The sequence below is a fragment of the Antechinus flavipes genome, chromosome 4, assembly GCF_016432865.1.
Source record: "Antechinus flavipes isolate AdamAnt ecotype Samford, QLD, Australia chromosome 4, AdamAnt_v2, whole genome shotgun sequence".
Taxonomy (NCBI): Eukaryota; Metazoa; Chordata; class Mammalia; order Dasyuromorphia; family Dasyuridae; genus Antechinus; species Antechinus flavipes.
The window spans coordinates 10,953,573-10,968,830 of NC_067401.1; the positions used below are offsets into that span (position 1 = coordinate 10,953,573).

Consider the following 15,258-nt stretch of genomic DNA (forward strand, 5'->3'; position numbering starts at 1 on the left):
ACAACTATCTTTACATGTAATTAGAAATACTATTTAGTAAAAATGAGTGCCAAAAATTGTTTTCACACATAATTGAAAAAAAAAAATGAAGCAGGATTCAAGACCTTAAAACTACCTTCTCTCCCAGAAACCCCTGACAAAAATAACTTCATTTGCTGTAGTAAAAAGGCCTGACTTTAATCCTGGGTCTGCAACTTATTCATTGTGAAATCTTTGGCAAGCTATTTCCCCTCCTAGTCTCAGTTTCCTCTTCTGTAAAATGAGAGGCTGATTTCTAAGATTTCTTCTAACCTAAATCTGTGGTCCCTATGACTGCCTGGAAGTCCCTGTGAAAATTCTGGCCCTGGGAATCCTTTCTGTTTTCCCCCAGTTCTATGTGAGATGTTTGGAAAAATTAATTTTATAAATCATGGTCTAGAACCCCACCAATGCAACACATTCTATTTACAGACATACAATAGTGTGAATTCAATAGCAAAATGTTTCATTAGGACAGAATAGCAAGGTAGGTCAAAAGAAAATGAGGCAACAAAATCCTTCTCCAGCTCAGGAAGGTCTTCAAATCCTGTCTCAGATACAAATCACTTAATCTCTCCCTGCCTCAGTTTCTTCAATGGTAAAATGGAGACAATAAGAACAGCTACCTTCTAGGCTTATTATATGGATCAAATGAGATACGTGTAAAATGTTTCGTGCAATGCTTAGCACATAGTAGGCATTTGATAAATGCTTACTTTCTTCCAGTAGGATCTATGTGGGACAATTATAGGCTGTAGCATGTTCAGCTGATTGGATCATTTCTTAAGGCATCAGATGGCTCCAGTCCTCCTTCATTAGACTGTGAGCTAATTAAAAACAAGGACTTTTTCCTTTCATTGTAGAGCTAGTACTTAGTTTAGCACCTTGCAGTGAGTCAGTCTATCAATAAACATTTATGAAGAGTCTGTTCCAAGAACTGCACTGGGAAGATAAATACCAAAAAAAGTCCTTACCTTCAAAGAGTTTAAGATCTGTCTAAAGGAAACTGAAAGGAGGAGAGAGAAGGGGGTACCTGGTGAGGGAGCGTCTTGGAGAAGTCAAGAAGGTGGCTTGGGTATCTTATTAAATGGACTTCTGGAGAGGGAGTTCATTTTTCTCCCTTCAAATAAGAGGGATTCCAGGGGCAAAGGGTGCTATGAGGTGAGAGGTCTAAGGTCAATTTAATCAACACACAGCAGGTGCTTAATAAATGCTTATTGACTGGCTCCAGTTCTGACTCTCCACCAGGAGTAGCACAGCAATGTCTTCTCCATGCAATTCTGCTTGGCTTTGCTTCTAATTTTCCTTCCAAAGTTCTTCAAAGCGCCTTCTGACATAGTCCCTGGTCCAGACCCAAACCTACTGGGATATTCCCATTCTGAGACTTCCTTCGGGGAACACTAGCTCCCCCGCCTCTTTATTATGGATACATGACGCCAAACCAAAAAGCTTCGCGGAGGTGGAATAAGGGCAGGTTATGGAACCTGCATAAAGTTGTCCTTCCTGCTTGGGTCCAACCACAACTGTGACTCAACTTTTGATTGATGGTGAAGCCAAGATGGTGAACTCCTCGGCTGTTTGTGGGCACTGAAAGGAGGGGTTTGGTATCATGTGGAAAAGTTCCCTTGGGCCTCCATCGACTTTGTGACGAGGGTGGGAGGGGATGGCTTCTGATTCATTCTCTTCCATCGACCACTGCATGACAAGTCGTGATAATCTCTGATTACAGACTTTTTGTGAGGAGATGAGCAACAGCCACTTCCATATGGAGTTTTTGCCTGGAAGCCTGTTCTGTTTTGTGCTTTCCTTCCTGGGTAGGTAACATATCTTTCTTTAGGTGAGAGGCGTCCTTCGAATAGCGCTAAGTGGGAGTAAGGGAAGTTCCAGCATCGCAGAAGAAAACCACTGAGAAGAGGAGGAGCCCCAATCCTTCGTCCATCTTGCCGGACTTTGAGGAAGACAGAGCCAAGGTGAACTGTGGAATGCCTAGTTGGGGGCCCCATAGTTGGGGGCTTTAGGTTCTGATGAGGTTTAATCCTCAGCCTCCCACCACTCTAACAGTGCTTTGGCTCCCCAGACCCTATCACCTTCCAGGTCATATCCATGCTTCCAGAAATCCTTTTCTGGATTAAATCCAACCACTCCTTTTTCTCCTGAGCAGTTTTTACCTTGGTTCTTTTGATAATGTCCTGGGGAACTAAATGGGATTGGCAGAAAAAGCTTAACTGATGGATAAGACTATAATGCAAGCAGGGAAGGACACTGATGGTGATCAGCTTAGCCCTACAGTCCCACCCCTGTGGAGACCTTGGGAAACCCCATCTTACCGCATCCAATCAGAAAGCCAAGCTGTAATGTCAAAGGCCGGAGGTTAAATTTCCCCTGTCAATCTGTTCAGAGCCGATGCCATCTTAACCTGGTAGGTTCTTTCTCCTCCTCCTCCCCCTGCCTCATGTTGTCTTTCTCTGCCCCCTCTCCCCCTACTTCTCCTTCACATATAAGCTAACTAACTCTTTTAGAGTGTCTAGGGATAAATCTGCCAGTCAATGGCATACTCCCACTTCATGGCGCAGTCTTTCTCCTGGATACTGTGATATGATCATTAAAACTCCTTTCCTTGTTAACTATACTGCTCTCCCAAAATCTATTTCATATTGATCACTCTTGGTATTTTTTTTTACCTCTTCTTCTCATGAATAAAGGTACCTTTTGGCAAGGAAAAAGCCACTATGAATTCTTCCCCTGCGCCCTGCGCTTTGGGCCTCACTAGGAGTCGCTACTGAACCCCAACATTTGGTGCCAACTCTCATTAGGTGCCAGACCCCCACCCCATCACCCCCGACCCCTCCATAGTCTCCGCTGCTCTCCCTATTATTTTTTGGTTCCCCCTATTTTTTGACCATTCCCAAGGACCATCGAGGGGGATAAATTAACTACTTCCCAGTCTTCCTTCTTCCTGGAAGCTCCCGACGTAATTACCTGGCCTGGAAGATCCTCAATACTCTTTGGACTTCCATCCCTGGAGCCTGAGACAGAGCCAGCTTAATAAGTGCTTACCGATTAGTTACTTTTTATATTATAGAACTATAATGGACACGGAGACCCAGCTCTAGTAATTGCTAGTTGGCGAGTCCCCCTCTGGAGGAATCGGAAGGCCTGGATGGAAGACTCTGGAATCTGCGGCTTGAGTTCGAATTCTGCCTCTGAAGCGGAGGACCTGTGTGACTGGACAAGTCAGTGACCAATGTCCCCATGTGCCGCATGAGAAGGTTGGATTTGAAGCTGGCCTTTAAGGTCGCTTTCAGCTCTGAATTTAGGATCCCACGAGGCTCAGTTTCCTCCCCTGTAAAATGGGGACAATACCAACATTATACAGAAACGGGTCCCCCGCTGGAGGGGACACCATAGAGCCTGTAGTATAATACCCTAGACTGGCTGTTGCTGTTGTTAGACATTCGTTTTTGAAGGGGACCGATGACATCACGTTTGGCGTGAATTGCATTAAAGTGAGATAGTTGTGCGAAGTCACATGTCTCCCTTTCTCTTCCAGAACCATCCACACCTAGTCTTCTTTGCATGTTGGTTAAAGAAATAAAGGACCACGTGAACGTCCCAGGACTACAATTCCCAGAATACACTTTGGAATTCATCCTTCGAGAGTGCGCACGTGCTCTTTAGCTTTTCCTAGTAGGGACTTGCCTGTAGCCCCGCCCCGCCCTTCCCCAGAGGCCGGCCGGCCTGACAGCCTGGTCACAGAACGCATGCGCTTCGCTGCTTGCTCCTTCTCTCCCTCCTGCCCACGTTCACACTCACTAACACACGCGCTCTACCTGAGGTAACGCTTCGCTCTCGTCCTCCCGGCTCCTTTTTGTCCCTTCTGGGCCGCGGTGGAAGCGGCCGGCCTCGCGTAAGCGGCAACAGTTGGCGAAGATGGCGGCTACGGCGGCAGCCTCCCGGGGAGGCAAGCGCGGCGGCGGCGGCGGCGGACAGGGAGGCGGCGGGGCGGCCGGCCGGGGAGCCGAGGAGGAGGCGCCGCCGCCCCTGCAGGCCGTGCTGGTGGCGGACAGCTTCAACCGCCGCTTTTTCCCCATCTCCAAGGACCGGCCCCGGGTGAGCGCTGTGGGGAAGGAGGGCGACCCGGGAGCGGGGATCGTAGAGCGGGGCGAGGTGGGGGGAGACTCAGGGAGCGGCGGCTGGGGGGACCGAGGGGTCGCAGATCCTACAGTGAGGGGAGATCCGGGGAAGGCAGAGCGGTGGGAACCGGGGAGCGGGGGGACCCGGGGAGCGGGGGGACCTGGGGAGCGGGGGGACCCGGGGAGCGGGGGGACCGGGGAGCGGGGGGACCCGGAGCGGTGGGACCGGGGAGCGGGGGGACCCGGGGAGCGGGGGGACCCGGGAGCGGTGGGACCCGGGAGCGGTGGGACCCGGGGAGCGGGGGGACACTGCGGATCTAAAGGGGGGCAGGTGGGGAAGGGAGCCTTAAAGCAGAGGAGGGGCGAGCCTAGCCCTGGCAGCCCCGGAGTCGGGGGAGGGGGAGCGCTCCTGCGAGGGGCGCGGAATCCCCTGACATATGTTGGAGAGCAGCCCTGGGCAGGAGAGGGAGGACGGACCTGGGATGGAGCCGCCGCGGTGGCTCCTCCGGAGCGCACCCACATGCTGGGGGGCAGAAGGGGCTCAGCCAGGCCTCGGGGTGACCAGACCGCTCCCCTGGAGCCTTCTCCCGGCCGTGCCTTACCCAGGGGCCCCGTAGTGAGGTCTGACCCTCAGGGAGAGGGCGCGGGGGCTGACAGCCGGAGACGCAGGGACGGGTTCCTTGCCTGAGGGACCGCTGGCCTTGGGGAGTCTCGGAGACTGGGGGGGGGGGGTTGGGGCCAGTCTTCTCCCCCCTCCCCTTTGGGAGGCCGGGCTTCTGGCACAGACGAAGCAGAATCTCCCTCTCACGGTTCAGCTTTTTGCAGTGCAGGACGCAGGGGCCGCGAGTGGGTTTGCAGATGACAGAAGTGGGGGGCGTAGAGGCCAAGGGTCCGGCCCAGTCCCACCAGCGTCTGCCTAGTGTGGAGCCCCCAAGGAGGAGGGGGAGGAGTCCCATGGGGAGGAGCAGTGCGAGAGGCTTCCCCGGCCAGGCTTTGGTGGGACCTTTTTCACACCTGCCTGGGGCCTTGCTCAGCCTGGGCTCCCAGGCACAAGGCTGTGGTGGGCGCCGGCTCCTCCCGGGGGCACCTGAAGGAAGCGGAGCCCTGCCCCCGGGGCCACGCTCGGTTGCTCCAGACCCTTGGTTTCTGCCCCTGTTTCTCTTATGGAAGTCGGGCGGACGCTCGCGGCTCGGACTTCGGTTTTGTCCGAGCTTCTCGGCTCAGCCGGACGGGGAAACGTTTAAGGTGAAGGAGAAGGCTCGTTCTGCCGCAGGAGAAGTGACCCGGGGGTCACTCTCAGTCCTGCCGGACAGCTGGGAACCCTTTGCGGCCTCCCAGGCCCGGCGCCCGCTGCCCCTGGGTTGGCCCCATCTGATGGGTCGCCAAAGGTGGCGGGAGGGGCTGCTCGGGGCCAGTGGGGGGGAGTGTCTGGTGCCAGAGAGCCTTGGGAGGGGGGCCGGGGCTGAGGCAGAGGCCGGGCAGCAACACGGGGCTGAGGTCCTGAGCCCAGGCCGTCTCTGCCGCCACACGGTGCCCTCCCCCCGCCTCGGGCCGGGCACAGGCGGTCCAAGCTTCTCTGCTGCCTCAGGAGCCGGAACAGAGCCTGAGGCCGCCCCCTCTCCTGGCCTCCGCCCCGGGGCCTGTGTAGGGGGTCGGGGGGAAGCTGAGGAGGGGAAGGATGATGTTCACGGCCCCCCGCCCCCAACCAAGGTTTTCTCTGCTCCGCCCCCAGGCCCTCCTGCCCTTGGCCAACGTGGCCCTGATGGACTACACGCTGGAGTTTCTGACTGCCACCGGGGTGCAGGAAACCTTTGTCTTCTGCTGCTGGAAGGCCGCTCAGATCAAAGAGCACATACAGTAAGTCCTGGCCGCCTTCGCCCGGCAGCCTCTGGGCCTCCGCTCGGTCTGCGGGGCTGCCCACGACCCCCTGCTGGCGGTTCCTTTCCCATCGAGAGGACAGCGCCCCGCGACGGGAGCCCTACGGTGCTGGTGTCCCCCCAGTCGCGTGGCTGACCCTGGAGGTGGGAGTTAGTGCTCTCTGCTGCGGCCCCCCAGTGCTCCTGGGGTCTCGGGGTCACGGCCTGCGGGCGGGCTGGGCGCGTTGCTCTGTCCAGCTCGTAACCAGGCTGGTGACACCCAGGAAGCCGGCAGTGGTAATTAGAGCCCGCAGAAGCCTTTGAAGTGAGGGACGCTCCGCCAAGAGGGAGGAGCCGGGCGCGCCACCGAGAAGGGCTCCAGCTCCCGCATCAGGCTTCGATCTCGAGCCTCCGGAAGCTTGGCCACGGAGGCAGGTGGCAGGGCCTCCGATCCCTCTTCCACGTGCCGGCCTCCTCTGGGGCTGCTCTTGGCGAACCATCCCTCGTGTCTCCCCCTCACCGTCCGGATGCTCTCCAGGATGCTCTTCCTAGACACGGCGCCCGTCGGGGCCACAGGAGCCTCCCCCTCCCCCCATACTGTTCGGCTCACAGTGCTTAAGCACTCCTCCTCCTCCTCCCCCGACAGGCTGGTTCAGCTGGAGCCGGCGTGCGGGCTCTGCCACCATCGCTGCCCTCCCTGGCGGCTCTGTGCCATCTCTGCAGCGGGTGCCCGAGCCGCACTGGCAAAAGTGTCACGCTGGCGGGCACCTGGTTGCCAATTGGCCCCATTCGGGTGCCCACCTTCGACCAGCGCCAGCTCTGCCTCATTGCCCCAAGTCCCGGCCAGTGCCACGCTGTGGGTTCTCCCCCGTCCATCCCCGGCCTCCTGGCTGGTCTTCCAGGACAGTGTCACGGCTGCCCAGCTCACGGCCCTGCTCCAGACCCCTAAGTGATAATCCATGTGAAGGCCCCCTCCGCCCCTGCTGGCCTTGAAGGCCGCTACTTCCTTCTGCTGCCTCAGCCAGGTTCTGCCAGCGGGGTTTCTGTCTGTCCCCTCCCCCCTCCAGAGTTTGCCGGGGCCTCCGTCCCGTGTCACCTGACATTGTGGAAATGCTGCTTTTCCTCTCGGCCCAGCTCCAGGCCCTCGTTTTCCTGGGTTTTCTCCCCACGAGAGCTCGGCCCTCGCTGCTCTCTCCGACCTCAGATTTTCTCAGGGTTTCCCATCTCCCTTTTGGCTTCCCCCGGTTCTCGGTGGTGGGAGCCCGCCCGCCCGCAGGCCTGAGTTCCCGTGTGCTTCCCCGTGTCCTTGCAGTCAGTCATCGGTCAGGAAATGTCCGTGGGACGAGGAGGAGCACGGGGAGGCCTCACGTCTCCCCTTCCCTCCTCCCCAGGAAGTCCAAGTGGTGCCTCCCCACCTCGCCCAACGTGGTCCGCGTCGTGACCTCGGAGATGTACCGCTCCCTGGGGGACGTGCTCCGGGACGTGGACGCCAAGGCCCTGGTGCGCTCCGACTTCCTGCTGGTCTACGGGGACGTGGTCTCTAACATCAACATCACCCACGCCCTGGAGGAGCACAGGTGGGAGGGGGCGCCCGGCCGCGAAGGGCCCGCGGGCAGGGCCGGGGCCGGCGCCTCTGCAGCCTTGTCGCTCTTGGCTCGTGCAGATTGCGGAGGAAACGGGAGAAGAACGTGTCTGTGATGACCATGATCTTCAAGGAGTCCTCCCCCAGCCACCCCACCCGCTGCCCCGAGGACAACGTCGTGGTGGCCATGGACAGCGCCACCCACCGGGTCCTCCACTACCAGAAGACTCACGGCCTCCGGCGCTTCTCTTTTCCGCTGGTTCGTGGGGGTCTCGGCCGGAGGGCGAGGGGCGGGATGGGGGCGCGGCCCGGCTGGAGGGCCCGGCCCCACGGCCCCTCCCTGTCGCTTCCCCCCGCAGAGCTTGTTCCAGGGCAGTGGGGAAGGAGTGGACATTCGGTACGACCTGCTGGACTGCCACATCAGCATCTGCTCCCCTCAGGTGAGCGCACTCTGCCCGGGGGGCCCGAGGGCGGCTGCGCCCGTGGCCTTCTGACCCTCCTCCCTGACAGGTGGCCGAGCTCTTCACTGACAACTTTGACTATCAGACCCGGGACGACTTCGTGCGGGGCCTGCTGGTGAATGAGGAGGTAAAGGGAGGACTGTTCGTGGCTGCTCTTGGGGAGCGAGGGAGCGGGGGGAGGGGGCGGAGGCTCCTCCCCCCGCCTCGGGAGCCCAGCGTGGTCAGCACGGGGCCAGGCGCTTCCCTCCAGGACGGCCCCGGGCCTCTGGGGGGCGCTCCTGCTGACGCTCCCCTGCCCGGCCCCAGGTGCTGGGAAACCACATCCACATGCACGTCACGACGCGGGAGTACGGAGCCCGCGTGTCCAACCTGCACATGTATGAGGCCGTGTGCGCCGACGTGGTTCGCCGCTGGGTCTACCCCCTGACCCCGGAGATGAACTTCACGGACAGCCCCGCCCAGAGCTGCACTCACTCGCGACATAACATCTACCGGGGGCCGGAGGTCAGCCTGGGCCACGGCAGCGTCCTGGAGGAGAACGTGCTCCTGGGCGCCGGCACCGTCATAGGCAGCAACTGCTTCATCAGGAACAGCGTCATCGGCCCCGGCTGCCGCGTCGGTGAGCCCCCGGCTTCCCCGGGCCCCGCGCCTGGGGGGCTCAGTCACCTCCCGGGCCCTCGGGGGAGAAGTCCGGCCGCCCCGGCCAGCCCACGAGCCGCGGCTCGCCCTTGTCGCCGACGGGAAAGCCCCGAGGGGCGCCTGGCCTTCTGAGCCTCAGTTTCTCCCTCTGCTCTTAGAGGCCCTCGGGTGCTCCTGTCCTCCAGCTGGGTGGGCCCTGCCTCGGAGGCGGCCCTCGGCTGCCTAACCCTGGGGACCTGGGGGGAGGAGGGGCCTCTGGTCCTTGTCGCTTCTCTGGCAGCGCGGGGAGCCGAGGGGTCGGAGAGAGCCCGGTAGTCCTGGGCGGGGGTGATGGAGCAGGGCGGCGAGGGCCGGGGCGGAACCGGACCTCCTTGTGACCAGAAGGCTTCGATTCCGAGCCAGGTGATAACGTCTTACTGGACCGGGCCTACTTGTGGCAAGGCGTCCGGGTGGCCAGCGGGGCGCAGATTCGCCAGTCTCTGTTGTGCGATCACTCCGAGGTCAAGGAACGGGTCGTTCTGAGGCCGCGCTGCGTCCTCACCTCCCAGGTGGGCTCCGACCGCGCGCCGAGGATGGGGGGGCCGCGCTGCCCCCGGGTGCGCCCTGGGCCGGGGTCTGACCTGCCTGTCCCGTCCAGGTGGTGGTGGGCCCAGACCTGGAGCTGCCCGAAGGCTCGGTCATCTCGCTGCATCCCCCCGATGAGGACGAGGAGGAGGACGACGGCCAGTTCAGCGACGACTCTGGAGCGGACAGGGAAGAGAGGGTGAAGTCGACAGGTAGGGGGCGCTCCCGGGCGGCGGCTTCCCGGCCAGGGCTTCGGGGGTCCCGCGTCCCCGCTGACGGGCAGGGCCTTTCCCAGGTTACAACCCGTCTGACGTGGGCGCGGAGGGCCAGGGCTACCTCTGGAGAGCGCAGGGAGCGAGCCCCAGGGACGAGGACGACGACGAGGAGCTGCGGCAGAGCCTGTGGGGTGAGGTCCCGCCTTTGGGGGATGTGCGGGTGCCCTGGGCCTCCCAGCACCCCCGGCGGTGCGGCCGCTCCCCAGTAAGGAGCCGGGGCGGGACCGGAACGCGGCTGTCCCCGAGCCTGCTCCCTCCTCTCACCCTGCGCCGCCCCCTCCCCTTCCAGGACTCACGATCAAGATGGACGAGGGGAGTGACAGCGACAGCGAGCAGAGTCTGGGCTCCCAGGAGCTGGACAGCCGGGCGGGCTCGCCGCAGCTGGATGACATTAAGGGTGAGGAGCACGGGGAGGGGGCTGGGACAGACCGGTCCGGCCGTCAGCCAGCTGGGCAGTGCCAGGCTCTGGGCATCCGATACAGAGCCAGGCGGAGGCGGTCCCTGCCCTCGAGGAGCTTACACAGCAGCCCCAAGGAAGCAGAAACGGGCATGGGCGCAGCCCGGGGTTGTTGGGAAGGCAAAGCAGGGCAGCTGGCAGTAACTGGTGAAAAGGGGTGAGCTCCCCCGGGGATGGAGGCCTTGAAGCTTGTGGCCCTGCTGCCCGAGGTCCTGCCACCTGTGGCTCTGCCCTGGGGTCCGAGCACAGGGAGAGGCCCCAGGGCCTGAGGACGTCTGGCTGGCAGCTGAGTCCCAGTGTGGGCCACCCCCTGCCTTCTACCCAGGCCCCCGCCCCACTGTGCCCGTCTGCTCAGTCCTGACCGTGTATGAGCAGCAGCTGCTGCCCTCCCTGCCCTTCCGCTAGACCCTGCCTACCTCCCTAAGCCCTTCCACAGCGCGGTCTTTGGGACCCTCCTGTGCCTCGGCCACAGGAACTCTCCGACCACTCTGATCTCCTTGATTCAAGCCGAGTCCTGGGGCCTCCTCCGCTCCGGGAGCCGTCCCCCCGGCCGGGGCGGTGCCCCTCACTGCCTGATCCCTTACGTGGGCTTCTCTCTGGAGGCTGCCCCCCGCCTCGCTGCTGTGTCTGCGCGGGCCCTCCCCTGCACGCAGCCCCCTACCATTACCCTCATTGCCTGAGCTCCCACCCCCCGTCTCCTGCTCGGCTGCACTCTCAGTCCCCGTCAGCTCCCTTGCTCCTGGAATTGCAGCCGCTCCAGGATGGGGAGCCCGAACGTGCCCGCTGTCCACCCTCCATCCTCAGAGGCCTCTGGCGTTGTTGGGTCTGGGGCAGTCCCGGGCGGCCCTGGGCCTGCTAGAATCCCCCCTCCCCCATCAGTCAGCTGCTGAGGGTCAGCCGAGAAAACCACAGAAGGGAACCCCCTTCCTTCTCCCTCGGTCTCAGCTGGGCTCTGACCGCCACCGCGGTGTCTGGCCCGGGCCTTCTCCCCGGCCACTTATGGAAGTGCCTCTGGTGCTGGGGAGGCAGCCTCCCCCTCCGGGGCAGCAGGGCTCCCGCCCGCCCCCCTCCGGCCTCCCTGTGCCCTCAGCCCCGTTCTCCATCCGGCCGCCTCCAGAACCTTCCCTCTTTGTGGAGGCCCCCGCCTCTCACTGTGTCCTTCCTTCACCTCCCCCCCTTCTTGAGACTCTCGAAGGTCCTGTGTCCTTCCCAGAAGCCTCAGCATCTTCCCAAACTTCCCCGAGGCCTCCTCCCCTTCAGTGACACCTCCCACAAAGGGAGGCCCGGTCCAGGCCCAGCCGCCCCCCTTGCCCTCTGCGACGCCCCCCGGCTTCCCCTCCCCTTGGGACGGGACGGGGCACTTGTAGGCCGGGGGCAGAGCTTGTGCCTGGCGTGGGGGAGCCTGGAGACGGGCCTCGAAGGCCGCCCTGGGGAGCGGGCGGTGGCTCAGGCCTGTCCGTCTTTCAGTGTTTCAGAATGAAGTGGTGGGGACGCTGCAGCGGGGCCAGGAGGAGAACATCTCCTGTGACAACCTGGTCCTGGAAATCAACTCCCTGAAGTAAGAAGCCCGGAGCGCCCGCGGCCGGGAAAGGAGGGGCAGGGGGGCCCCACTTCTGTCCCTCCCGGTGCCAGCTGGCAGGGGGAGGGGTCCTCCCCGGCCCCGGGAGCCATCGGAAGCCGTGACGGCGTCATGGGGCCCAGGCCCCAGAAAGGCATCGCGGCGCTTTAGTGTAACAAGCCTTTATTAAGCTCCTCCTGTGTGCAAGGACCCCCCGGGATACAAAAAGGAAGCCTGTGCCTCGAGGAAGGACCTGAGGCCTGGCAGTGGAAGCTCAGAGGCCGGGGCGGGAGATCACTGAGGGGGTCAGGGCTGGCCGAGCATTAGCCGTGAGGGCCTCGGGAGAGGAGCTCGGGGCCACAGAGCCTCAGGGACGGGGAGCGGGCAGAGGCCGAGAGCCAGGGAGCGCAGAAAAGTCCCGAGTCAGGAGCCCGGCCCTGGGGGCCCGGCCTCGGGCCCTGCTTGTAGCCTCCACTGTCCCCCCCCCCCCTGCAGGTACGCTTATAACATCAGCCTCAAGGAGGTGATGCAGGTGCTGAGCCAAGTGGTCCTCGAGTTCCCCCTGGAGCAGCTCAACTCCCAGCTGGACCCCAACAGCTACTGCGGCCTCCTGCTACCTGTGAGCAGCGCCCCCCTCCCGTCCTCGCCTCCCGCCGCTGCTCTGCCTGGCCCAGGAGCCCCCGAGAGCAAGCAGGGGGAGGCAGGAAGCCCCGGCCAGCTCGGGCTTTGGGGGCCGGGAGGGAACGAGCGCTTTCTCCTCTCCCGGTGGGGAGGGACGGGGCCGAGTCCTCAGGAGGGGAACAGCTCAGAGGGGCCCCGGGGAACCTGCGGGGGGCTGGAAGGGACCGAGCCTCCTTCCCATGAAGGACATTGTTCGTCCCCAGCTGCTCCGGGCCTGGAGCCCCGTGTTCAAGAACTACGTCAAGCGCACGGCGGACCATCTGCAGACCCTGACGGCCATTGAGGACTTCTTCCTGGAACACGAAAGCCTGGTCACCTCCCTAGCCAAGGTGCTTTGGCGCCCCCAGACCTTGGCAGGGCAGGGCTGACGCGGGGGCGGGGGTGGGGGGGAAGGGCGGCCTCCGTAGGCAGAGAGACCCATCTCGGCCTGCCTGTCTCAGCCCTCCCCCGCCTACCCCAGGTGCGCAGCTGTCCTACCTGGCGCATGTTTACCCGCGCTTGTCGCCCCCCGCCCGTCTCATACACGAGGCTCTGACACGCAGCCTGCTGTCTCCCATAATCCTTCTGCCAGTCACACACATGCGTGTCTCACAGACACCCCCCTGCCACGTGTGCTTACTTGTGTCCTGTACCTGTCACACACACAGCACATGCCCGTTCCCGTGTCACACGTGTCGTACATGTACTCGTGTCCGTCACACACACACCCGTCTCTGCTGTGGGGACATCGTTAGGTGCTTGGGGCGGCCCCAGGAGCTGCAGGAGGCTTCCCGCAGCTGCTGCTTAGGGCAGTGGGGGCAAGGCCGGGAGGGCCCCCAGAAGGGCCCAAGGACAGCGGCCACCGCCCGAGGCTGCCTCTGAGGGAGACCCCTGCCCACGTACAGAGCGCCCGGGACACACTGAGAGTAGGCGGGCGGGCGGGCTTCAGGAGCCTCTGGCTTCAAGAGGAGCCGGGAGCCGGGACTGGAAGAGACGAGTGGCTGGGAGGTCCCCAGAGGGAGGGCTGCGGAGAAAGGCGGCCAGGGGACGGGGCAGGAGCTCCAAAGGCCGCACAGCCCTCGTGTGAGCCTCGAGCCCTGGGCAGCCGGAGCCAGGCTGTGGCCGCTGAGCTTGCCTCCCCGGCCTTCCCAGGTGCTGATGACGTTCTACGAGCTGGACATCCTGGCCGAGGAGACCATTCTGCAGTGGTTCAATCAGAGGGATGTGCCCGACAGGGCCAAACAGCTGCGCAAGAACCAGCGGGTGAGTTTGGCCCCGGGGAGCCCGGCCGAGGCTGGGAGGGAGTCGGGGGGATGGGGCCAGAGCCGGTTTGTGCCGCTTCTCCGAGCCCGTGCTCTGCCTCCACAGCTACAGAATTTCATCCGGTGGCTCAAGGAGGCCGAAGAGGAGTCGTCGGGAGACGAGCAGGACTGAGGCCCGCCGGGGCTGCCCCGTGGGGGTGAGGAAGCCCAGGCACGAGCAGCCAGCCTGGCCCTGGGACTCGGGGACCCTTCCTCCCAGGCAGAAGCCCCGGGGCCCCCTCGGCAACGGAGCCACGGAGAAGAGGGGACCACCTGCAAGCAAGAAAGACCCGCCCAGGGACGGAGCAGCCCGCCTGGGCCTTGGGTCGCTGAGACCTCATCTCTAGCACGACGCTTTTCTGAGGACGCGGCTCCCTCTGCCCTCCTGACCTCTCGGGGGCGGCCGTGCGGCCGGCGCCTCGGCTGCTTGTCTTGACAATTTGAAAAAAGTGTGTTTTATGCCCTCCTGTGCCTTAACTGGCTCTTGGGTGTGTGGGCTGTGGAGGCAGCCCCCTCGAGGAGCAGAACTGCCAGGTGGAGCTGGGGCTGGGGCAGGTTCTGGGCCTGGGGAGAAGCCTCTGGGCTGGGGGGCTTGAACCCTGGGCGGGGCCAGACAGAGGAAGTGAAACTTGGGCATCTTCCCAGGCGTCCCTGTGCCAGGCGTCTGTCCGGCTGGTGGGATAGCCTCCTGGGCCGCCGCCTCAGTTCGGTCGGGAGGGTGGTGGGTGATTGGGCTTTGGCAGCTGCCAGCTGTGGGGGCCTAGGAAAGCAGGGATTCTGAGGAGCGGCCCCTCCTGCTTCTCACGACCAGAAACAAATAAATCTCGGCTGTTCCATCCATTCGCAGCCCTTCTGCTTCCGGCAGCCCCCGTGGGGAGCACAAAGGGAAAATGAGGCCGGTGGGGCAGGGATACAAATGGCTGGCCAGCCTATAGGGCAGCCACTAAATGGCCAGGAAGGGGACTGATGGGGGGTAAAGGCTCTCAGAAAGAGGCGGGGCTTCCAGCTGAGGAAGCCAAGGGTGGGGGAGGAGGGTGCCCACCCCAAGGAGCCCATGACCAGCCCCAAAAGGCCAAGGAGCCCTAGACTCATGGAAGCTTTCTAATGGGCGTGTGGGCAGTTCTGAGGAACGCGACTGGGGGAGAACAGCTTGGCCAAGGCTGCCTATTGCAGAAGTGGGGGCTACGAGGTAGACCCCAGGGCTGAAGGAGATGGAGAAGTGACTGTGGCCCGATTCCTTCCCAGGGGAGACTTGGCGTGCTGCCGGTCATCAAAGGCCATTGTTATGGAGCATCGAGCTTCTATAAGATGGGGATCCGACAGACCTCCCTTAGCCAGAGGGCCCCTCGTCTAAAGGGCTCACGTTGGGGTTCTCAGCCAACGGCTCCCACCTGCCCCTGAGGGGTCCCCAGCTGTGTGATGGGAGGAGGGCCCAAGCCCCGGGTTTTGGCTTTGGAAGCTGAGCGGGCCAGTCGCTCCCTGGGACTGATGTTCACCCTTGGTTCCGGAGCAGATTCGGGAAGGGGATTCTGGGCCATGAGAGCTGGGCTGCAGCCTCTGCCCCGGAGCCACCTGGAAAGGGGGTCGGATCCCGACCGGAGATAGAGGCAGGGCCGCCCCCTTAGCTGGGACTCATCCAAGCGCCCATCTAAACCCAGTGGGCAATCCGACGGGGGCGGGGCGCCGCTCGGGCTCTAACCCCTCCCCCGGGCTCTTCCAGCCTCCGGCCTCCCCGAAGCCCCCGCGGCCCGGCG

At 62.4% G+C, this 15,258-nt stretch overlaps 1 protein-coding gene across 1 annotated transcript; it reads left to right on the top strand.

Moving 5' to 3' along the window:
* Nucleotides 1-3,697: 3,697 nt before the first annotated feature.
* EIF2B5 (eukaryotic translation initiation factor 2B subunit epsilon) lies at nucleotides 3,698-14,344 on the top strand. Its single transcript, XM_051999809.1, has 16 exons — nucleotides 3,698-4,128; nucleotides 5,884-6,008; nucleotides 7,399-7,584; nucleotides 7,671-7,848; nucleotides 7,949-8,029; nucleotides 8,100-8,177; nucleotides 8,357-8,669; nucleotides 9,092-9,237; nucleotides 9,327-9,465; nucleotides 9,549-9,659; nucleotides 9,818-9,925; nucleotides 11,453-11,543; nucleotides 12,039-12,162; nucleotides 12,428-12,553; nucleotides 13,356-13,466; nucleotides 13,572-14,344. Exons 1-16 carry the CDS (start codon nucleotides 3,949-3,951, stop codon nucleotides 13,635-13,637), a joined length of 2,163 nt encoding a protein of 720 aa, XP_051855769.1. The 5' UTR covers nucleotides 3,698-3,948; the 3' UTR covers nucleotides 13,638-14,344.
* Nucleotides 14,345-15,258: the final 914 nt, after the last annotated feature.